At 40.9% G+C, this 23,948-nt stretch overlaps 1 protein-coding gene across 1 annotated transcript in view; it reads right to left on the bottom strand.

The window, feature by feature from the left end:
- Positions 1-4,633: 4,633 nt before the first annotated feature.
- Positions 4,634-23,948, bottom strand: part of LOC114658750 (cytochrome P450 2J2-like) — a 53,368-nt gene continuing 34,053 nt past the window's right edge. Inside the window, exons 7-9 of the mRNA XM_028810794.2 lie at positions 17,692-17,879; positions 14,579-14,720; positions 4,634-5,157 (exon numbers count right to left, since the gene is read on the bottom strand). Of these exons, the coding sequence (XP_028666627.2) occupies positions 4,970-5,157; positions 14,579-14,720; positions 17,692-17,879 (518 nt within the window). The 3' untranslated portion in view covers positions 4,634-4,969. The remainder of the gene's footprint in view (positions 5,158-14,578; positions 14,721-17,691; positions 17,880-23,948) is intronic.

Below are 23,948 nucleotides of genomic sequence, written 5' to 3' on the forward strand. Positions count from 1 at the left end.
GATAAAAGAATTTGAACAACATATAAGAACCGTATAAATTATTAAACAGTAAAACATTAACATTTAAGAAGTAAAGTTACATTAAGTACTACTGCAGTGCCTTCGGGTATACCTCATTTTTTGTTTGCCCATTACATGCTTAAATGTATACATTTTTTGGTGCACCTACCCGAGAACACGCGACATATAACCGAGCGTGGGAGAAGCATGGATTTTAAACACGCGTTGAGTTCATCTGCTGGTCTCCCTCGTGGAATAACTGGTAATGTTTGACTAAAATCTACAGCGAGTAAAACGACATTACGTCCTATTTTTTTTTTTACGATCTCTGAGATCTTGCTTTTTTCGGTTCAAGGCTTCATAAGCTCTTTTATGTTGTATGGTGTACTTATCCCAAACCATCATCTTTGAATGTTGCAAGACTTTCGCCTTGTATGTAGATCGGGGGTAATTACATTCATTGCATTCCTAGTCTGAATCACAATCTGATTGTATGGGTGGTTACCTGGCACTGTAGGGTTGCCACCCGTCCTTTAAAATACGGAATCGTGCCGCGTTTGAGAATGAAATTGCGCGTCCCGTTTTGAATCAATACTGGACGGGATTTGTCCCGTATTTTTTTTATAATTTTTTTTAAAGCAGCGTCTCATGCAAATCATCCCACACGCATTTTATGAAGATGCCTCCTTTCCTACTTTTGATTGGGTAATACTTGATGTCATCGTTAGTTTGATTGGTCTTTTTAACTGTCCAGTGAGGAGGGCGTGTCTTTTAAGTAGAGTCTGGAAAGTGTTGGCACTGAGATGTGGCGTCAGCGCCAGAGTTGAAGCCCCTAATGTTGCGGTCAGCAAGTCGGCTAACATCCGCCATGTGCCGTCTTTCAGTTGCGAGAAGCAGATCATAGAATGGTTGAAACTGTTGCCCCTAACGTTGCGCCACGGCGTGTGGTTCGTTTATACCTCGTGTCTTCTCATTAAACTTTTATCTCGCGAATATGTTATTACAATCCGCAGGGGGAGCGTTTCTATAAACTTAATTTAAACTTACGTTTTACACCGTGCTTTGTTTCCCTTATGAACATGCTTGAATGCTTCACTCGCTCCCTTCTCAATTGTTTAATTAATTTTTTGCTGTTCGCTGTTTGCGGCTCTTACGTCATTTCCCCCTACTTCATTCTTTTATCTCGCGAATATGTTATTGCAATCCTTAACGGGAGCGTTTCATTAAACTGATTGAAAATAGTTTTGCATTTACCTTTTTAGTAAAAGGCGAGCTTTTAAACCTGAGAAATCACCCCATAAATGCACACGTTTAATTGCACATGTGTTAATATGTATGGTTACACAGTATTAAAAGACAGTGAACAACGCCAGTTACCTTTGTTCCCGCGTTTGATAAAAGGCGAGCTTTTAAGCCTGAGAAATCACCCCGTAAATGCAGACGTTTAATTGCACATGTGTTAATATGTATGCTTACACAGTATTAAAAGACAGTCAAAAATTCACGTCATTTACCTTCGTTCCCGCGTTTGACTCGTGCTGTAAATCTCTTCCTTGTTTTTAGTTCACGTGATTACGTAGGAGGCGTGATGACGCGATACGTGACTCCGCCTCCTCCATTACAGTGTATGGACAAAAAATATGTTCCAGTTATGACCATTACGCGTATAATTTCAAAATGAAACCTGCCTAACTTTTGTAAGTAAGCTGTAAGGAATGAGCCTGCCAAATTTCAGCCTTCCACCTACACGGGAAGTTGGAGAATTAGTGATGAGTGAGTCAGTCTGTCAGTGAGTGAGTCAGTCAGTCAGTCAGTCAGTGAGGGCTTTGCCTTTTATTATTATAGATATATATATGTATATATGTGTAATATATATATATATATATATGTATATATGTGTATATATATATATATATATATATATATATATATATATATATATATATATATATATATACAAATATATATATATATATGTATATATATATATATATATATACAGTGAAAATCGTTTAACACGAAACTGAGGGGACTGAAATATTTTTTCATGTTAAAAGAATTTTGTGTTAAAGGATATTACAAAAAAAAACATGCAGTATATTCAACAAAATTAAGTTTATTAGAGTACATTTTATTTCCATAAATATGTATATATGCATGTATTTAATAAAATTGGGAGCATTCTGAGATCTCGCTTGTTTGAACCAAACAAGTAAAGCCGTCTCTAAATCCTCGTGCTTGGCCGTTCTCATCCATTTTCGCTCTGGCTCAAACTTACTCCGTTCAAACATTTCCGTAATTTGCTCTCTTTTTTTAATTACTGTATTGTTGATAATGTAGAGTTAGCAATATCAAAATCTTTACAGATTTCCGTTTTCGTCTTCTGTTTTTGATCAACAGCCTTAAGAAGCTCCATCTTCATTTTAAGCGAAATAGCAGTTTGCTTTCCCCCTGAGCTCTTTGCCATTGTGCTCGTAAAAAAATTCTTCTAAAATAGAAAAAAAAACGTTAACCAAACTCACTGATTTTTACTCACACTGTGATGTACTCGTCACCGAATTCCAAAGCTAACTGATTAGAGATGAGTTGTTTTTGTGTGGCGTTTGTAGGGGTGGAGGGTAAAAGTTGCTTAGATAAACAAAATTGGCTCGTGTCACAGGCTATTCCGAGGGTATTTCAAAGCCAAGTTAGCCTCCTTTCTACAAAACATATGAAACCACCTCTCTTTCATTTCACACCCCTCTTAAATCTCACCTGCGTGGCTGGTGTTTTCTGTATTTTGTTCATTCCCAGAAGGGAAATCTTTTCGTGTTAAGCGATTTTCGTTTCGTGTTAAGAGAAAAAAATGCATGAAAATACATAGTAGTTTGTCGGGACCGTTGTACTATTTCGTGTTAACCGATATTTCATCTTAAGCGTTTTCGCGTTAAACGTATTTCACTGTATATATATATATATATATATATATATATTGTAGCAGTTAAGGCTTTTGTCCACCTCTTGAACCCTCAGGTACCACTTTGAACACGAGGTAAAAGTACAATAATATTTTATTTTTTTGTTATACAGTGCACCAAGCACTCTCCACACTACACTCATATAAATCACAAAACTACTGCAATAAACCAATCCTCCTCGCCCAGACACTTAGCCCTCCTACCTCCCAGCTCAGCTCAGTGTTCTGGGCTTCCCACAATCCTTTTATAGCCCCTGACCCGGAAGTGGTTCCTGGCCAAACCCACAAGTCCGTTTTCCTTCCGGGTCAGGGCAAACCATCCTCTTCTTCATCCCGGGAGCACGTCGCTTCCTCCGGTCACGTGACTGTGACGCACTCCCGGGTTATAGGACACGCAAGAGCCCACTAGCCCCCCTACAGCGACTCCCGGTGGCCCCCAAGGTATCCAGCAGGGCTGTGTGTATAAACTACAGAGTCCATGAGGCCCTGCTGGAACTTGGGGCACCATCATGCTGTCCGGAAGGCTCCTCCTAGCGGCCTGGGGGTGGCGACCGGAGTCCGTAGCCGGTCGTCCATCACAATATATATATATATATGTGTGTGTGTGTATGTATGTATGTGTGCATATGTATGTGTATATATATGTTGATATATGTATATATATGTGGATGTGTATATGTATATATATATATGTATATATGTAGATATGTATATATAAGTTATATATGTTTATGCAAAAGCAATCTTGCCTCAAATCAATGGCAACCTTTTGTAGGTCTATGAACTATTTAATGTTAGCTAAGACCCGGCACTTAAAATTTTCTCGCTACAGCAATTTTAACTCTGTTACAAAGTGATCCAAAGTCTCGTTTATACCTCATGTCTTCTCATTAAATTTGTATGTCGCGAATATGGTATTGCAAACGGCAGTGTGAGCGTTTCTATAAACTTAATTTAAACTTATGGTTTACACCGTGCTTTGTTTCCGCAGTAGCTGCACTTATGAATATGCTTGTATGCGTCACTCGCTCGCTTCTTATTGTTTCGCTGCCTTCTGAGTTGTGTAATGAATGTTTTCTTCAGCGCTCTTTGGGGCTCTTCCTTGTTTTGTACATACTGTGTTCACAGTCAGTTCACGTGATTACGTGGGAGGCGTGATGACGCGATACGCAACTATTCCAGTATATGGACAAAAAACAGGTTCCAGTTATGACCATTACACTATGAATTTCGAAATGAAACCTGCCTAACCTTTGTAAGTAAGCTGTAAGGAATGAGCCTGCCAAATTTCAGACTTCCACCTACACGGGAAGTTGGAGAATTAGTGATGAGTGAGTCAGTCAGTCAGTGAGTGAGTGAGTGAGTCAGTGAGGGCTTTGCCTTTTATTAGTATATATATATATATATATATATATGTACAGTATAAATCCAAGTGCAATGCTTATTATGAAAGATATTTTAGGTGCAGGAGACTAAATGTTCTTTTAAAAAGTGGGGGAACCTTGTACCACTCAGTAGAATTTGGCAATGCCATGGAATATGCCCTATAAACCTGGCACAATGACAGCTGACAGATTGGGTCACAAAAAACAATGGACTCCAGGGTTGTGCATCTTAAAATGTCTTGGTTATGTCGTGTAAAATTCAGTTTTTTTTGGAAAGAAAACCCTAAAGCACCACATTTTAAATAGTTTTATTTAGTTGCTATTGGTGTAAACAAATGTTTTTAATCAGTTAGACACTTTCTTTTAACAATCACTGCTCTTCAGCCATTTGCAGTTTCTTTATTACACGAAATGACTAATAGCTTAACTTTATAACTTTATTTTGGGGTTTGTAATTTAGTTGCAATAATCCCAAAAATCACTTAGTGCCTAAGGGGTTCATATAAACTTAATATGCAAAATCTTTGTTGATCTGAACTGCATATATAAGAACACTTAAAAAGGTAGAGTAGGAGACTTCAGTGAAAAGCATCGTAAGGTTCAAAAAAGCAACAAGAGAAAGCTAACATCAAGCAGTCTGACCACGAGGGATGGCACAGATTTTGTAAGGCATAGGGGCACGCGTGAAACCAGTAATGGCATCCGATGTCAGGCTTGTTCCTTCAGGGGCACGGAAGGTGAACTTTCTCAGGAGACACGTGAAAAACAGGAAGAGCTCAATTCTTGCCAGTGGTTCTCCCAAACAGGGCCGCTTTCCTGATAAAAAAAAAAAAAAAAAGTTAAATCGAGAATATTAAAGCTAGTCTGAAGTTATTCAGAGGTGGTAAGAGTTAGTCTTTATGTAGGCTGTCACACATGTGCGCCTGGGGACCACCTTCTGTGCTCCAGTGAGGTAAGCGGTACCACAATGGGGCAGAAAGGGGTGCTGATGCTAACTGTAACTCCTCTTTCCCTTCTAGCTCTGAGAAGACATCCAAGAATGTCACCTGGCCCCACCCACAGAGCTCTGAGAAGGCCCCGCCCCTTCCAGCATGAACACTATAATAAAAAGGGGCGGGCAACAGAACGTGGTGTGGCATTTTGACCGAGCAGTCAGCGAGGACAGAGCTCCCAATGTTGCTTCTTTTGTGACAGGCTGTTTAAAGCCACCTTTCTTTTGTACTAAGAGCAGGTGTTGTATTGTGACAATTAAAGGAGGTAATCCGACATTTGTTCTGAAGCAGAAAACTTGACAAACTTTAAGAAGAGTCTGTATGAGATATTGGGACAGCTTAGCTATTAACTAAACAAAAGGGCCAGATGGACTGAATGGACTCCTCTTCTTTGTTAAATTGCCGTTCCTCGGTCTGTTCACCCGTTCACAAGGCCTAACTTATAACTGGTTTCAGGCATTTCTGCATTTTTGATTTTTTTAAATATTTTTTGGGTTTAATACATTTTGGTTTGTAATGTTATAATGTTTTCCTCAGGTCCTCAGGTATGTGGAATTCACTTTTATTTCATTATTTTTGGGTGTTTCTGAATCAATTCTGATTATCTTGATTTATTTTACCATCTTGTTTATTTATTTTTTATGCAATGCTGCTCAGTGTGGATCAAGAGACCACAAGAGTTGTGGTTACCAGTGACCTTCAGGTGTAAAAATGGCAGACGTCGGCAGGTTCAGTGTCCCTGAACCTTTGTTCAAGGTAACTCTTAAGGTGTGTTCACACCTATTTTGTTTGGTGCCATTTTTGCCAACACATTTAGGTTAATGTGAACACATCACACTCTGGTGTGGACCAAAGCAATCATCCTGAGACCCTTTGGAAAGGGTGGTGTCCGTGAAATACTGGCTTAAATTGCCCCCACGGCCTAGTCATTCTGGCCCCCTATTCACCCCCTGTCTCTATTTGGATGACTATCTCTCAACCCTTCCCCACCTAACAGCTAATATGTTGTGGGCGTAGCGGCACAAAAATGGCTGCCGTTGCATTTTCCAGATGGGTGCTGCACATTAGTGGTGGTTGAAGTGGCTCTACACTCACTATGTAAAGCGCTTTAAGTGGTGAGAAAAAGCAACATATAAGTGTAAATAATTATTATTATTACTAGTCATTTAGCCCGTTACAATAACGGGCGCTAGAACAGTAGTGCATAAACATTAGTAGGAACAGTCTATATTAAATGGCAAGGGACTTTGACCTCATTCTTTTTGTTGGTCGTATTTTTCTTTCTTTCAGCCTTTCTTTTGTTGATGTTTACTTGCTGAGCTGACCGTTCTTCGTGGGCTGCCGCCGTGTATTGTGTGTCTTTAATTTTCTGTGACTCTTGTACGTCCGCTGGCTTGTACGTCCGTAATATACCTTTAATTTTCTCTGGCGGTAATACAGGCGTTCGCGTCGGTAATATGCCTTTAATTTTCTCTGACAGTAATACTGGCTTGTATGTGGCTGTAATATGAGTCACTGTATTGTGTACCTTTAATTTCCTCTCGCAGTAATACTGGTTTCTATTTCCGTAAAACTCTTGTAACTTTCTCTGACAGTAATATCGCTCATCGCACCGTGCCCTGCGCAAGCGCACTTCACCAGAAGACACACACGGACACCTGGACGCACACAGGGATTTTATTAAAGAGGATGATGGTGAAGATTATTATTATTATAACCCAGGAGTGGTTCTCAAGAGGTATGAATGTGATTCAACATACGACCAATCTAACTACATGAAATACTGTGCATTATGGGTAGAAAATATGTGTGTGCTCTGGTAGTCAAGATAAGTATCTGTTGCCAGGAATTATGGAAACTCATTCACAGTGTGAGTCAAAAGTTAAAATGGAGCATTAAATACAACAAAGAAGTGAAAATAAATACGCACATAGGTACAAAGATAACACCATTCACATAAAACAGCTGCCACAATTACCAGGCGATTAGAGTAACCAGAATACCTGATTTAACCTCACGTTCCCTCTTGTGTGCACCAGTTGACCGTGTTTTAAAAAAATAAGAAAAAGTGTCAATTTACTTGAGATCGGGTCGATTGAAACACATACAGTGGTGGCGAGAAACAAACAGCAGTGCCCCGTGAGCCAGACGATCAAACTCTCTAATTTTACACCACCAAAGTTATGCGTCCCCTCAATGTGCACACTAACTTTAATGGAATTAGTAAATGTTAATCAAACATTCCAAAATGAATGTTATTAACAAATATTAGATGTGTGATTTCAGATAAACTAAACTGAGGTGATGTTCATACATTGGAGACTACGCCACATCATATAGTTAAATGAAACCCACCGGATCCATCTATGGTTGGAAAAGTGAAGGACATCAACAGAGCTCGCCTTGCTTTGTACAGTTGCCTTTTTGAAACGTGTCCTTTTTGTAACAGAGGCACATACTGGAAGACCCCCCATTCTTTGGATGTCCATTTACATAGGACGCATTATAACGACAAAATCTGTGGGAACCTCCTTGACAGACTGCAATGACACATTCCCTGCCTAAAAGGGGCCCAATCTCCATCATAAAAGCTTTTGTGATGAACGTTACCTTTTTACTAACTTTAAATGTAATTGATGCTGTTTCCATAAATTAAGAAAATGATTTACCAATTCCTGGAACCGCAAAGTGGAAAAAAACAAGACTAATAAATTTTATCACGTCCTGACTTGACTTGGGGGAGCAAATTGAAAGTCCCCATTGAGTTTTTTTTTTATGTATATTTTTCAGAGTCTCAAAAATGGCATCCAGCAGTAGCACATAACTGTTAAGTTGTCTTCCAGCCATTAAAGTAGTCAATGACTTGTGGGTAAATGCAGACAGAGGCCGTCTATCTGTTCTCATCCTCTTAGATCAGAGTGCCGCATTTGATGCCATTGATCACAATATTCTTAGAAATCGCCTTAGTCAGTGGGTGGACCTCTCCGGCAGGGTCTTAAATTTGTTTGAGTCTTACTTGACAGGTAGAAAATTCTTTGTTAGTTGTGGAAATTATACTTTGAAGACTCCCGATATTCTATGTGGTGTTCCACAAAGCTCTATCTGGGGTCCACTGCTCTTTTCGAACTCCATGCTTCCATTAGGTCAGATTATCTCATTGCATAATGCTGATGACACACAGCTTTATTTTTCAATAGCGCCTGATGACCCAGACTCTCTTGATTCACTGACACAATGTCTTACTTGTGTTTCTGAATGGATGAGTAGTAATTTTCTCAGACTAAATAAAGCGAAAACAGAAATTTCAGTGATTGGCAATAATGAATATAATGAGGTTATTAGAAATAAACTTGATGCATTAGGATTAAAAGTCAAGACAAAGATAAAGAATGTAGGGGTAACTGTTGACTCTGACCTCAATTTTAAATCACATATTAATCAGATTACAGTAGAACCTCGGGTCACGAACATCTCGGAATGCGTACAAATCGGGTTACGACCAAAAAGTTCGTCAAACCTTTGCATCTGTTTACTACCACACACTTGTGTGATGAACAAGCCAGTTTTCCTTCTGGTTCATACACGCAGATGATTTCCACACGTGTTCAGTCTCTCCCTGTACATTTCTCGGTCAGATGTGCGTGCATTCACTGTGAACTCTTGTGCTGTATTTCGTGTGCTTTTGCATTCAATTTGCAATTAACCATAGCCTCTAAGCAAGTGAAGAGTGGTAGTATTGGTGAGAAGAAAGGTTCGAAGAAAATTGAAATTGAATTAAAGAAAGAAATTATTGAAAAGTATGAGCGTGGTGTTCGTGTTACTGATCTTGCCGCCGAGTACAAGAAGTCAAAATCTATGATTTAGACTATTCTAAAGTAGAAAGAGGCCATTAAAGCAGCTGATGTTGCAAATGGAGTTACAGTGTTAACCAAGTAGAGGCCTCAAGTGCTGGAAGAGGTGGAAAAACTGTTGCTAGTGTGGTTGAACGAGAAGCAACTTGCAGGGGATATAGCAAACGAGGTGATGTTATGTGAGAAAGCCAGGAAGATTCATGCCGATTTGCTGCAAAACTATTCTTCTACGAGTGGCTAGTTCTTCCTCCCCCCTTCCTTAATGCCAAAACTCGACTCATGCAAGGTTAGTTTTCTTGGTTGTTTATGGTTAGCCTTTGTATAAATTAAGGATTTTTCTCATTTTCATTTTTTCCCTGTGCTTAAAACTCATTAAAAAAAGTATTTACAGCGAGCGGTTCGTAAGGTTGTAGCATGAACTTGCTATGTTAGTTTTCTCTGTTCAAGGTTTTCTCAGTGTTATTCAATGTTTTTACATTTAGTTTACTATTACACTGTGCATTCTATGGTATAATTAACTATTTTTGTGCTTCAAAATCTTTAAAAAAAATATATTTACATATAGTTCGTACGGTCTTGAACGGAATAATTGTATTTAGATACAATCCTATGGGGGAAATTAGTTTGGGTCACGACCAAGTCGGGTTGCGACCAGAGTTTTGGAATGAATTACAGTCGTGACCCGAGGTTCCACTGTACCAGGACAGCATTTTTTCACTTAAGAAATATAGCAAAGCTTAGACCTCTTATAACATTGCAAGATGCTGAGAAATTAGTTCACGCTTTTGTTTTCAGTCGACTAGATTACTGCAACGCACTCCTCTCAGGACCAACAAAAAAAGACATCAATCGATTGCAACGAGTGCAGAATGCAGCTGCTAGAATCTTAACTAAGAAAAGAAAATCCAAACACATCACACCAGTCTTAGCGTCACTACACTGGTTACCTGTGCCATTTAGAATTGACTTTAAAATACTGCTGATGGTTTACAAAGCCTTCAATAATCTCGCTCCATCTTATATTTCGGAATGTCTGACATCTTACACTCCAAATCGTAACCTTAGATCTTCTAATGAGTGTCTGCTTAGAATTCCAAGAGCTAAACTTAAAAGAAGTGGTGAGGCGGCCTTCTGCTGTTATGCACCTCTAATCTGGAATAGCTGACCGATAGAAATTCATCAGGCTAATACAGTGGAGCACTTTAACTCTTTGAGGGCTGAATATTTTTTCCAAAAAACTCCGTTTTCTGAAAAACACACAAAGCAATAGATTTCACACATAAATCAACATAAAAAGTCTATTACATCTCTGATGGCTGGGGGCACCTCAATGGACAGCAGGAATGCACAGTGGGCCTGCTGCATGGCTGTCTTCGCACAGCAGGTGGGTTGTGGTGGTGTTTGCAGTGTAACACAATATGTGGTTGGGCCTCCCAGGCGAATGCTGCTGTAGGAGCATCAGCTATATGAAAGTGTTCAGCCCCACGATCATCTGGGGACCAATCAGATGATGCTGGTACCTCACTTTCGTTTTCAATATCCATCTCCAGATCACTTGCATCAAACTCTGAGTCCGACAAATCAGAGTTCTACTCAACGAAATTACGTAAAACGTCCATGGAGTATTTTGCTTTGCACAAATTTGCATCTGGGTCTCTCGCCAGATGTCAGTGCCATTTTAGAGGTTGTTTGCTCTTCGCTACTCATGCATGCATAGGGAATCGAGGTTAAATTGACAAAGCTATGTAACTTTCCTTCTAGCAAAGAGAGTCGAACTAAAATATAAGGGTGACTTTTTTGCAGTTTACCAGTGATCACCGTCCTCTACCCCTGACAAAAGTCGACATCAGCCCTGAAAGAGTTAAAAAACTCATTACTTTAACTTGGCTTTCTCAGAGCTTCATTTTAGTTTAATCTTGATACTCTGTATATTCAATTAATTATCATTATTATTCATAGTATTCATTTCAAAATCCATACTAACTGCTACTTTCTCTTCTGTTCTTTTTCCGGTTTTCTGGGGTGGTGACCTGCGCCACCACCACCTGATCAAAATCCCTCCATTGATGGATTAGAGGCCAGAAGTCCACATGACCGTCATCATCAAGTTCTTCCATGTGAACCCTGAATACAATGAGGACTGATTGAGGTCATTGATGTTAGGTAGAATGCCTAGAGAGAGCTGGGTGGTCTCGTGGCCTCAGAACCCCTGCAGATTTTATTTTTTTCTCCTGCCGTCTGGAGTTTTTTTTTTTGTTTAATCTGTCCTCACTGGCCATCGGACCTTACTTTTATTCTATGTTAATTATTGCTCCCTTATTTTAATTCTAATTTATTTGTGTTTTTTCCCTTTCTTCATCATGTAAAGCACTTTGAGCTACATTCTTTGTATGAAAATGTATTATATAAATACAGTAAATGTTGTTGTTATTGTTATGAACCTTCTGTGATATTTTTTCCCAGGAAAAAAGAAAAAAACGTTTGCACTCAATGAAAGACAAGCCCAGCAGGGTGTTTAGTGCGCTTTCCAACATGAACCGAAACCGAAGTACCGTATATACTAAGCGTATAAGTCGGGTTTTGAAACCCGAAAAATCGGTCATAAAATCAGACCCCGACTTGTACGCCCGTTCAAAAGTACGACACTTACATTTTTTTTTTCTGGCCTTCTCCAATCTCGCACCAGTTTCTCAGACACATCGAATTTTGTTACCAATTTCTTTCGCCACTTCAACAACTCGTAATTTAAAACCAGCTTCATATTTTCTTTTAATCGAACTCTCCATCGTAGATAAAGGTGTAAACAAACAAAACAGTGCAAGCATCGCTTCTGAATAGTTCAGGTATTACCGTGTGGTCACGTAGGCACTATACATAAAAAAAAAAAAGCAGTGTGCTCCATGGTTACTCTCTCAGATGGACGTTAGCATATCATAATCCCTTGTACCAATAGCGTGAGTTTTCCACATTCAACTTATACGACTGACATTCTAAAATGCTGGAAATTATACAGTAAAACCAAGCCCCATCTTATACACGGGAGAGCTTAAACGCGAGTATATACGATAACTGGAAATTGGAACAAAGTCACAAGTCACCCCCTGATTTGGAACAAAAGAAATGGACTGTGAGTGTGAAAACGCCTTTGGTGTCAGCAAGTGCTTCAAGTTTTCAAGTGCGGTTTAGAATTAGCTGCTTCTCTGGTTTATACGCTCTTTCCATTTTTGACTTGCGATTCTGTATTTCTTCCCTAAAAACACCAAAGACGCTCATTCTGCTGGTTTGTCCTTTGGTGAGTCATTGTCTGTACTTTTAACTCGCGCCATCAGTTTCATCTCCTGGACGTTGTTACCTGCTCTCAACTCCCAACCATTATTTGCTCTTTCCTTTGCCCAGATCATTCCAAAGTATCCCGAACCAATCACTGACATATTACTTGTAAACTGGTAAGTTGCTGACATTATAGCTGTGAAGATTACTGTGTAGTGCAAAGTGGGCACTGCCCATATTGCTAGGCTTTAGTGGCACAGCAGATTTAACTAGGCTGGCTGCAGCATCTAGCATCAATGCAAAAACACCCAATAATAGAACTGAATTCTACATACCAAAAAATCTTCTGAAAAATATACCTTTACATTTCTGCAATTTGCAGATGCTTTCATCCAAAGCAACTTACAAAAGAGGTCAGCACAATCGAGTAAGCATCAGTTCAGGGACAAAAATTGGTCATCAAAAGTGAAGAGCTCAGAACAATACAAATGAGTCACACTGGTTACAAGAACATTTCAAAACCATTAAGAACTAATAATAGTAAAAATAATTCTTTACATTTTTTTTAGCACTTTTCTCATTACACAAAGCACTTTACATAGTAAGTGGGGAGCCACTTCAACCACCTCTGACGTGCAGCACCCGTCTGGATGATGTGATGGCAGCCATTTCTCCACCAGTTATACTCACCACACATGAGCTGCTAGGTGGTGAAGTGGTGAGAGAGATAGCGAATTAGAGTCAGGGGATGATTAGGGGGCCACAATGACTAGGCTGTGGTGGACAATTTAGCTTGGACCTTACTCTTTTTGAAAGATGACCACAGAGAATCAGGACCTCAGTTTTATGTTTCAGCCAAAGGATGGTGCCATTACTACAGCACACTGTCCCCCATCACTGCACTGGGGCATTGGGGTCCACAATCAGACCACAGGGTAAGTGCCCCCTGCTGGCTTCACCAACACCTTCTGCCAGCAGAAACCCAAGGTTTTCCTACATGGTCTCCCATCCAAGTACCAGCCAAGCCTGAGCTTGCTTAGCTTTAGGTGGGTGACCTCTTCTAAAGTGCAGGTACTCAGACAGATAGACAGAAATTCATCGAACAAGAGGGTCTTCAAACACAAAACTTAAACACACTGAAGGAGTCAGAATTTCTAATAGAGGGTGGGCAGTTCATTCCACCAGCTTGGAGCTACACGTGAAAAGAGTCTGGATTGAGATTTGATGCCTCAAAGGGGTGGTGTCACCAGACACCATTCATCAGCAGACCTGAGTGGTCGAGAAGGAGCACCGGACCTCACAAGGGTCTCCATATTTGTGGGTTCTGAACAACTGAGTACTCTCTGGGAAAGCATCAGAAATAACATTGGGTTAGTAACAAAAATGTATTAAACCCAAGAAAAATAAAAATTCAAATGCAGAATGATATCCTACATTGTATAAGAACAAGACTGGTAACCTCTGTGGGAGATGGCCAGTCATTCATCCCGACCAATACCCCCAGGCCACTAGATGGAGCCCTCCCTGTAGCATGGAAGTGCCCCAAAGACCAGCAGGGAATCATGGACAATGGAGTTTTTATTCCCGACCCTGCTGGACACCGTGGCAGGGAGGCTCAAGGACTTACATGTGCCCTATAACCCGGAAGTGTGTCTTAATTACTGCGACAGAGGAAACGACGTACTTCCGGGATGAAGAAGGAGAGTTTTCATCCAACCCGGAAATGCTAACGGGTCACATGGACAAGGGTTCAGGAGCACTTCCAGGTCATGGACTATAAAAGAATGTGGGAAACCCAGACGAGTGAGCTGAGCTGGGTGGAAGGGTGGCAACGCGTCTGGGAGTGGAGGATTGATTGATTATTGATTTATTATTGGGTTATTATATGAGTATAGCGGAGTGGAGTGTGCTTGGTGCACATAGTTATTATAAAATAAAGTCATATTGGACTTTTATCTGGTGTCTGACAACTGATCTGAGGGTTCAAGGGGTCGACAGTGCCTCTATCTGTTACACCTCGTAAAATTAAGAAGAAAGAGACATTGGCTATTCTTATTTTGAAAAGACAAAAAAAAAGTAAGCTCCATACCCATCTAAAAATTGCAAAAATAAAATTCCCATTACCAGCAGAGAAAGGCATAAAGGCTTCCTTTCGCTGGAACTTCCCATCCGGGGTGAGAAAGTGTCCAGGATTAAATGTGTCAGGGGTCTCCCACTCATTCTTGTCATTGAGGACTGAGCTCAGATTAATGAGTACGGTCGTATCCTGAAAACAAAAACAGCAGTCACTCTCCATACCACAAAAAAGAAATGAGTAAATAAGAATGTGACAAAGAGGAGACACAAATTTACAAAAAATATCTTAAATAAAGTCTGACACTACACCTCATGAGAAATGCAGTCTAAAAATAATTCTTCTTTTACATTCATCAAATAGGAAACAAGTGCTAAATATCACAAGGTTCTCCGTTATAGACATCCAGGGGGGACACCCTGGTGGTAGTATTTGGACTACCACCCCATATTTTGGCTGGATCCCCACTTTAGCTATCATTAAAGGAAGTGGTTCAGCATGAGGCTGCATCCCGTCCTCACCACCAATTGTGACTAGCAAGGGGGCTCATGATCCCTGGGAATGTGTTGTTTTTAAAAAAATGCAGCTCATAGTCTGAACCCGGTGTACATACCCCATTGAGTAACCATCCATTCATCCATTTTCCAACCCGCTGAATCCGAACACAGGGTCATGGGGGTCTGCTGGAGCCAATTCCAGCCAACACAGGGCACAAGGCAGGAACCAATCCCGGGCAGGGTGCCAACCCCACCACAGTTGAGTAACCATGACAGAAATATTAAAAGAATGGAAATATGGTACAAAAGAAAAGATAGAGCTAACTTGTTTTAAAATACAACATTCATATCCTTGTGGCCCACAGGCTCTCAGTCTAACACCATCACTGATGCCAAGCTACTATGAAGCTCCACACCCCCACTACCCTTTTTTACACCCTCAATATACATTGTAGTATAATCATTTATATATACAAGAGGAGCCATGGGATCAGTGCAATCATCGCTCAGTTCTTCTGACGACCGAAGTTCCATTTTAGCTGTACTATGAGCTGTACTTCTAAAAAGAACAGAGCATGGCACCCCTGTGGGACACAATTGGTGGTAAGGATGGGATGCATCCTCATACTGAGACACTTGCTTTAATGCTAGTTAAAGGGGGAACAGCCAAAATATGGGTTGGTAGTCCTTGTACTACCACCAGGGTGTCCCCTAGATAGTCTACAAAGGAGCACCTTGTGAGATGTAACTCTTGTTTCGTATTTGATGGATGTAGGAGAACATCATTTCAGCATTTATTATAAGAAGAGACCAGCCAAGATACAGGTTTGTAGTTCTTGGACCCCCGTGACTTAGTGACTTGACAACTTTGAGTGCAACTATAAGAGAAACAAACTCCCGTGAAGCAGTTAAGTTGGCAGAACTGAATTTAGGTCAGACATTTTAAGAGATAAGTGTAGCAAGCCGCAGGGGAAATATTGGTTGTGGCCGCAATTTTATGTGAGTTGGACTTAAAGGCGCAAAGGATAAGAAAAAAAAAAAAAGTGGGGAGTTAAAAAGAAATGTTAGTAATTTGGTAACACAACAAGTTAACATTAGAGAATGAGCATTTTGTTGTAAAGAATAGGCAAAAATTCTGGCGTGTGACGTCCATCATAATACCGATATGTTAGCTGAACTGAGATACCCACTACAGAAATACAGGATTTGATAAAGGTGTGTGGGGTGTAGAATAAGAAGAATAGACCCTTACTCAAAATAAAGATGTTTAAAAGCTTGATTGCATTAAGAAAATTTTGATAAAAAGTGCACAGAAATGTGAATTTCCCCTTGGGATTAATAAAGTATCTATCTATCTATCTATCTATCTATCTATCTATCTATCTATCTATCTATCTATCTATCTATCTATCTATCTATCTATCTATCTATCTATCTATCTATCTATCTATCTATCTATCTATCTATCTATCTATCTATCTATCTATCTATCAGTACAGCAAAAACATGCAAAGCAAATGATAGGAAGAGAGGAAAATGTGAGCCACTGAAAAGTGCTGTTGATGTTTTAGTAAGCCATTCCTGAAGGCTTTGCTTCAGTTCAACGATTAATGGACAGGAATGGCTGGGCTCCACACACTAGATGTGCTGTTTAAAAAAGTTCTTCTCCTACATCCATCAAATGGGAAGCAACTGACAGAGGTGAGAGAAATATGAACTAGAGAGACTTCCATTGTCAGGTCATTTGTGGAACAACTCTTCAGCTTCCCAGCAGCCTTAGCGGCCCATGAGCCCAGAAGCAATGAGGACATGTAAGTAGGAGCGTATACAGCATTCACTTTATTATTTTATTAGATTTTATTATTTTATTAGATCACCTTTGGAATTAAGTAGCTTCCAATTGTCAAGAGATAAGTGTAGCAAGCTGCAAAGGAAATATTGGTTGTGGCCGCAATTTTATGCAAGTTGGACTTAAAGGTCCAAAGGATAAGAAAGAAAAAAAAAGTGGGGACTTAAAAAGAAATGTTAGTGATTTGGTAACACAAGAAGTGAACCTTAAAGAATAAACATCTTGTTGTAAAGAATAGGCTAAAATTCTGGTGTGTGACGTCCATCATAATACCAATATGTTAGCTGAACTGAGATACCCACCAGAGAAACACAGGATTTGATAAAGGTGTGTGTGTGTGTGGTTGGGGGGGTATCTGGGGAAGATAGACCCTTACTCAAAATACAGATGTTTAAAAGCTTGATTGAATTAAGAAAATTTTGATAAAAAGTGCACAGTACAGCAGAAACATGCAAAGCAAATGAGAGGAAGAGAGGAAAATGTGAGCCACTGAAAAGTGTTATGGATCTTTTAGTAAGCCATTCTTGAAGACTTTGCTTCAGTTCAACGATTAATGGATAGGAATGGCTGGGCTCCACACACTAGATGTGCTGTTTAAAAAAGTTCTTCTCCTACATCCATCAAATGGGAAGCAACTGACAGAGATGGGAGAAATCTGAACTAGAGAGACATCCATCGTCAGGCCATTTATGGGACAACTCTTCAGCTTCCCAGCACCCTTAGCGGCCAATGAGCCCAGGAACAATGATGACATGTAAGTATGAGTGTATACAGCATTCATTTTATTATTTTATTAGATTTTATTTTATTAGGTCACCTTTGGAATTAAGTAGCCTCCAATTGTCATGTCCTCCGTGGTCATTTTCACAAGGTTCACGGGAACAATGTCGCCCACCCTCTGGATCTCATGAACCACTGCCTCGGTGTACGGCATGTTGGCTTTGTCCTCCATCGACGGCAGATGAGTTTGGCCCAATACACTGTCAATCTCGGCGTGGACTTTCTCTAGTATGAAAGAGAACCAAGAACATCACATCACAGGGTTATCATTTGGAGTCTATCCCTGTGGCACTCATCGAGTCAAGCAAAAAAAGCATGTGTGATATCATTTATACATTCGTCCATCTTTTAATAATTGTACTGGGAGGCCGTGCGGGCAGCACTGGGTGTAAAGTAGAAAAACCTTGGATAAGATGCACATCCACACAGTCGTTATCACTGTTCAATTCAGATTCAAACTGCTTTCTGCTAAACCAAATCTGCCTTTAAGTGGACTCATTATTTAATTAAGGCTGATTTATACTTCTCTGTCATTCTATGACGTAGCCTGATGCACAACTACTCAAAAATGTGACTTTGCGTTGCATTGACGTGAACGCTACGGCTCCAATCGGTCAGTTTGATAACTACATATTTCCATTCATGTTCCACTATTTTGAAGTAAACACGGAACAGATTGAGGAAACACTTGGGAAAAAAAAAGTTAGAAAATGTAAATGATACCTCATCACAACACTACAAAGATGATCAGATGACAACGAATTTCAGGCACAAACTACCAGCCGACATCGGTTTGGAAGTCGGTCAATGTATGAAAAAGTGGAAGAGTGTGAGAGACATTCTCCTATAGAAGAAAATGTGTAGCAATAGGAGCGTTGATCCTGCGGAGGGCAAAAACTGGCACATTTTAACAGATCATTTGCCTTTCTTGCATGCAGCACACACCGCCACGGAGCGTTCAGGCATGCGCAGTGCAATGCGTAAGTATAAATTGCTTACGGCACAGGCTACATGCATAGCTACGGCGTAGGCTCAGCGCAGAAGTTTAAATCGGCCTTAAGTGCAGCTAAATTGGGCATCTGGGGGTTGGAGAAAGGAAAATAAAGTTGTGTACTGACTTGGACAACCTTGTGAGCAGATTTAAAGGACTGCGTACAGTGGTCAATGTTACAAAATAAATTTCACGCACATCAGACAGACTGTTATTGGCGTGAAAAAGCACAACTAAAAAATCGGGTTATAATTGGAATGAAGTATAGAGTGTGTGGTGGACGGCTGGGAGAGAAACAATACATCCCCTGGGCCACAAGAGGGCAGCCGCCCTGGTCTGCATGGGCGGCCGCAGGTACAGAGCTTGGAAGCTCATCCCTGTTGGGGCCAGGGAGCACCTGGACAATTATGGAGCCCTGGATGGCAGCACTTCTGCCACACCAGGAAGTGCTGCCTGAAGAAGATTAGGAAGCACCTGGAGCACATCCGAGTCGGGTTGGATAAGACAGAGCTTGCGAGAGAGGAGTGGAGGCGGCTGAAGAGAAATAAAAAAGGACTGAGCTTGTGGTTTTGCACGGTGTTATTGCGTGGTGCAATAAAAATGCAAGTTTTTGGGACATCTGGAGTCCGTGTCTGTCTGTTGCCGGGCTGATCTTTCACAAGTGAAATATATATTATATTCAAATATATTTAACTCAATTCCACAAAAAAAAAAGACAGGTGATGCATGGAAATATTTACCATATTTACTCGTGGATAAGTTCTCTCGCAGATAAGGGCTTGATTTTACCGTATAATTTCCGGTATTTTATAATGTCGGTCGTATAAGTTGAATGCGGAAAACTCAAACTTTTGGTCCAAGAGATTACAATATGCTAACACCCACCTGAGAGAGTCACCACAGAGCACACGGCCTTTTGTTTTCTATGCATTGTGCCTACATGACCACACAGTAATACCCAAACTATTCCGAAGCGACGTTTGCACTGTTTTGTGTTTTTTGTATCTCACCTCCTCATACACCTTTATCGTAAGAGCATCCCTTATCTACGATGAAGCATTCGATCAGAAGAAAATATGAAGCTGGTTTTAAATTAAAAGTCATTGAAGTAGCAAAAGAAATTGGCAACTGCGCTGCTGCAACAAAATTCGATGTGTCTGAGAAACTGGTGAGAGATTGGAGGAACCAAGAAGATATAAAAAAAAAAAAATAAGTGTCATATTTTTGAACGTTTAAGTCGGGGTTTGATTTTCTGATCGATTTTTTGGGTTTCAAGACCCCACTTATACGCAAGTATTTGTGGTATTGTGGCAGATTGTCGGGGTTATTACCTGGCCGGGATGCCTAAAAGGACCGGAAGGTGGCAGGAATAGCTTCCGGGCCATGAGGGGGCAACCGCCCTGGAGCAGGAGAAGACCACGGGAGAAGAACAAACAGCTTCTGGCCTGTTGGGACCTGTGGCCACCGCCAGGGGGCGCCTTAAGCCTCGTGGGACCCAGATATAGTTACTTCCGCCACACTTGGCAAGATGGCGGAGGAACCTGCCAGGGATGCCCGGAGTGCTTCCGGGGCAAAGGGCAGCACTTCTGCCACACCAGCAAGTGCTGTCGGATGGACGTCATCAGCCACCTGGAGCACATCCGGGCAGGAATAAAAGGGGCCGCCTCCTTACAGTCGGGGAGCCAGAGTTGGGAGAGGGAGTAGGACGAAGCTCCCAGGAGGAGAGTAGAGGTGGCCAAGGACATTGTGAAGTCTGGATTCAGTGGTGATTATTGCTTTGTGCATTGTGTGTAGTGTTGGGAATGTCTTTATTAATGTTAAATAAACGTGTGACTTTTATAAAGATGTGGTTTCCGACTGGTGGTGTCTGGGCAAGTATCACAGTATATTGCAGAATATAATGTTTTGTCTTGTTAGAGTTCTATATTATTCTGCATTCCCCTTTTGTATACTTTATTCTGTAGACTTTATCGGAATGCCTCAGATCCAATAGACTTACCACTGTTTATAAGATATTGTACTTTATAACTTCTCCCCACCTTCCCTCCTACATCTATAGCCTCAGATAATTAGGCCCTGTCTACACAGGTGTTCAAATCTAGGTTAAATGAATGCACTCTGAGAAACATACGTGTTTAAGTTGTGTCTTGTAGTGGCACTTAATTGACTTCAATATGACATCACATTTGCATTCGTTTGCCTCTGTTAAATGCCAACCTGCAGCCTAGATTGTAGTTTTGTGTTTACCTGTGGGGGGCAATTATCAAATATGTGGGGTTTGCGGTTCATCCTTCATCGGATTCACAAAATTTGGATCAGTTGGCTTTATTAGACCTGAACATTGACCTCCTCGTGTTAAAAATCCTCCTGACACAGCGATGTATGCAGGCAAAACATTGACGCCACTACTAGAAAGAAATAAAAGAAGCTTATGTGTAATCTATGAAGAAGTGCAGCGATATCTGCATGTTCTTCAAATACTGTCGGATGTCAGTTTTGAGTTTTGATTTCCTGCTGCAGCTGGTACAACACCATATTACTCGCCGGTTAACCAATTTGCGAGTCAGTGGTAGCCCTGAAGAGGGGCTACTTGTCACCTTGAAGTAAGCAAATATACAAACAGTACTCAGACATGCACTCAACCACCAGCGTTAATAATCCATAGTAGCTAAAGCAAACTGTATTGAATTCTCCATTATTATCATTATTATTTTGTTAATCATGTGTGTGTGTGTGTATATATTGTCACACACATGTGCACATGGGAGGCAGCTAATGGGCTCGAAGGAGGGTAATTCCATGCCAGACCATGGGATGGTGAAGTGAACTAACTCTTTTTCTCTTTCCTCTGCAGACAAATAACGGGAAATCTCACCCAACCCCAATGACACCACTTCTGGTTTCGGCCCCGATGACATGATTTCCTCTGCCTCTCCATTAAACCGCCATTTTGCCTTATGAAAGACAGTTCCATTTTGAACTCCAGACAAACTCTGCAGTTTGCATACCAGGAGAAGGTGGGAGCAGAGGATGCCATCATCTATATGCTACACTGATCCCTCTCCCACTTGGACAGAGGCAGTGGTGCAGTAAGAATTATGTTTCTAGACTTCTCTAGCACCTTCAACACAATCCAGCCTCTGCTCCTTAAGGACAAGCTGACAGAGATGGGATTAGATTCATACCTGGTGGCATGGATCGTGGACTATCTTAAGACAGACCTCAGTATGTGCGTCTTGGGAACTGCAGGTCTGACATTGTGGTCAGCAGCACAGGAGCGCCACAGGGGACTGTACTTTCTCCAATCCTGTTCAGCCTATATACATCAGACTTCCAATACAACTCGGAGTCCTGCCACGTGCAAAAGTTCGCTGACGACACTGCTATCGTGGGCTGCATCAGGAGTGGGCAGGAGGAGGAGTATAGGAACCTAATCAATGACTTTGATAAATGGTGTGACTCAAACCACCTACAACTGAACACCAGCAAAACCAAGGAGCTGGTGGTGGATTTTAGGAAGACCAGGCCCCTCATGGACCCCGTGATCATCAGAGGTGACTGTGTGGAGAGGGTGCAGACCTATAAATACCTGGGAGTGCAGCTGGATGATAAATTAGACTGGACTGCCAATACTGATGCGATGCTCTGTGTAAGAAAGAACAGAGCCGGTTATACTTCCTTAGAAGGCTGGCGTCCTTCAACATCTGCAATAAGATGCTGCAGATGTTCTATCAGACGGTTGTGGCGAGCGCCCTCTTCTACACAGTGGTGTGCTGGGGAGGCAGCATTAAGAGGAAAGACGCCTCACGCCTGGACAAACTGGTGAGGAAGGCAGGTTCTATTGTTGGCATGGAGCTGGACAGTTTGACATCTGTGGCAGAGTGACGGGCGCTCAGCAGCCTCCTATCAATTATGGAAAATCCACTGCATCCACTAAACGGTGTCATCTCTAGACAGAAGAGCAGCTTCAGCGACAAACTGCTGTCACCGTCCTGCTCCACTGACAGACTGAGAAGATCGTTCCTCCCCCAAACTATGCGACTCTTCAATTCCACCCGGGGGGGGTAAACATTAACATTATATAAAGTTATTGTCTGTTTTTACCTGCATTATTATCAATCTTTAATTTAACATTGTTTTTTGTATCAGTAAGGTGCTGCTGGAGTATGTGAATTTCCCCTTGGGATTAATAAAGTATCTATCTATCTATCTATCTATCTATCTATCTATCTATCTATCTATCTATCTATCTATCTATCTATCTATCTATCTATCTATCTATCTATCTATCTATCTATCTATCTATCTATCTATCTAGACATAGAATTATTAGACGCAGCATCGTACGTCATTGTCGCTGCCATATTGCGAGTGGCACTGCTGTGGAATGAAGTAATGGATAAAGATGCCTCACGCATGTGCTGCTTGGGATTGTACAAACCACTGTACGCTCCAAACCAGATCACGGGGATTACATTTCATAGGTAAAGCTGAACAATTGTTTTGGTTATATTTGGCCATTAGAAAATCCCATTTTATAATCTTTACTTTAGCTACGCCAGGCTAAGCTAGCAAAGCTCTGCATTTATGTGCTCAAGTGAGCCTCCAAACAAGGTTTTGGTTAAACGTATTTAGTCACTAACTATGTAGATGCTTGTTAGCTGTTAACATTTCTCAAACTTTGAAGGTTTCCCAAAGAAATCCACCTCAGGAAGCAGTGGGAGGTAGCCCTTAGACAGAATTTTGAGAAAGCTGTCCTGTGATGTGAGCCGTGCTAGTTTGGTAACAGCTGCTGTACCAGCATCATATGATCAAAGCTACCATTCGCTCACATTAAAAAACAAAGGAGGTCTGATGATTCCTTCTGAGGGTCCAGTCAAGGTGGTCAAAGTAGCTGAGCATGTTATCCAACAGTCGACATTAGGACAAGCTGTCAGTGGATCTTTGATCAATCAGCTTGTTCGGGCTGAGATTGGTTCAGATGATGGAGCACATTGAGGAAACACAGTTTGAAATTGACAACCATCATTTTATGTTCATGTCTTTAGTTGTGTCTGTCTTCCACAAACTAAGGCTGTGCCATATTGCCAGACTGAATACTCTTGAATTACAGAGTGGTAACACACAGAAAAAGCTATAAGACAGTTCTGTTTCAAAGATTTTAGATCCTATCCTGTATATATTTAAGTAACCACATTGTGTGTGTGTGTGTGTGTGTGAGAGAGAGAGAGAGAGAGAGAGAGGAATGGGTGAAATGTTTTCAGAAATTATTAAGCCAATTTGTATACAATAAATTTGTTTAT

Source organism: Erpetoichthys calabaricus, chromosome 10 (genome assembly GCF_900747795.2).
Source record: "Erpetoichthys calabaricus chromosome 10, fErpCal1.3, whole genome shotgun sequence".
Taxonomy (NCBI): Eukaryota; Metazoa; Chordata; class Cladistia; order Polypteriformes; family Polypteridae; genus Erpetoichthys; species Erpetoichthys calabaricus.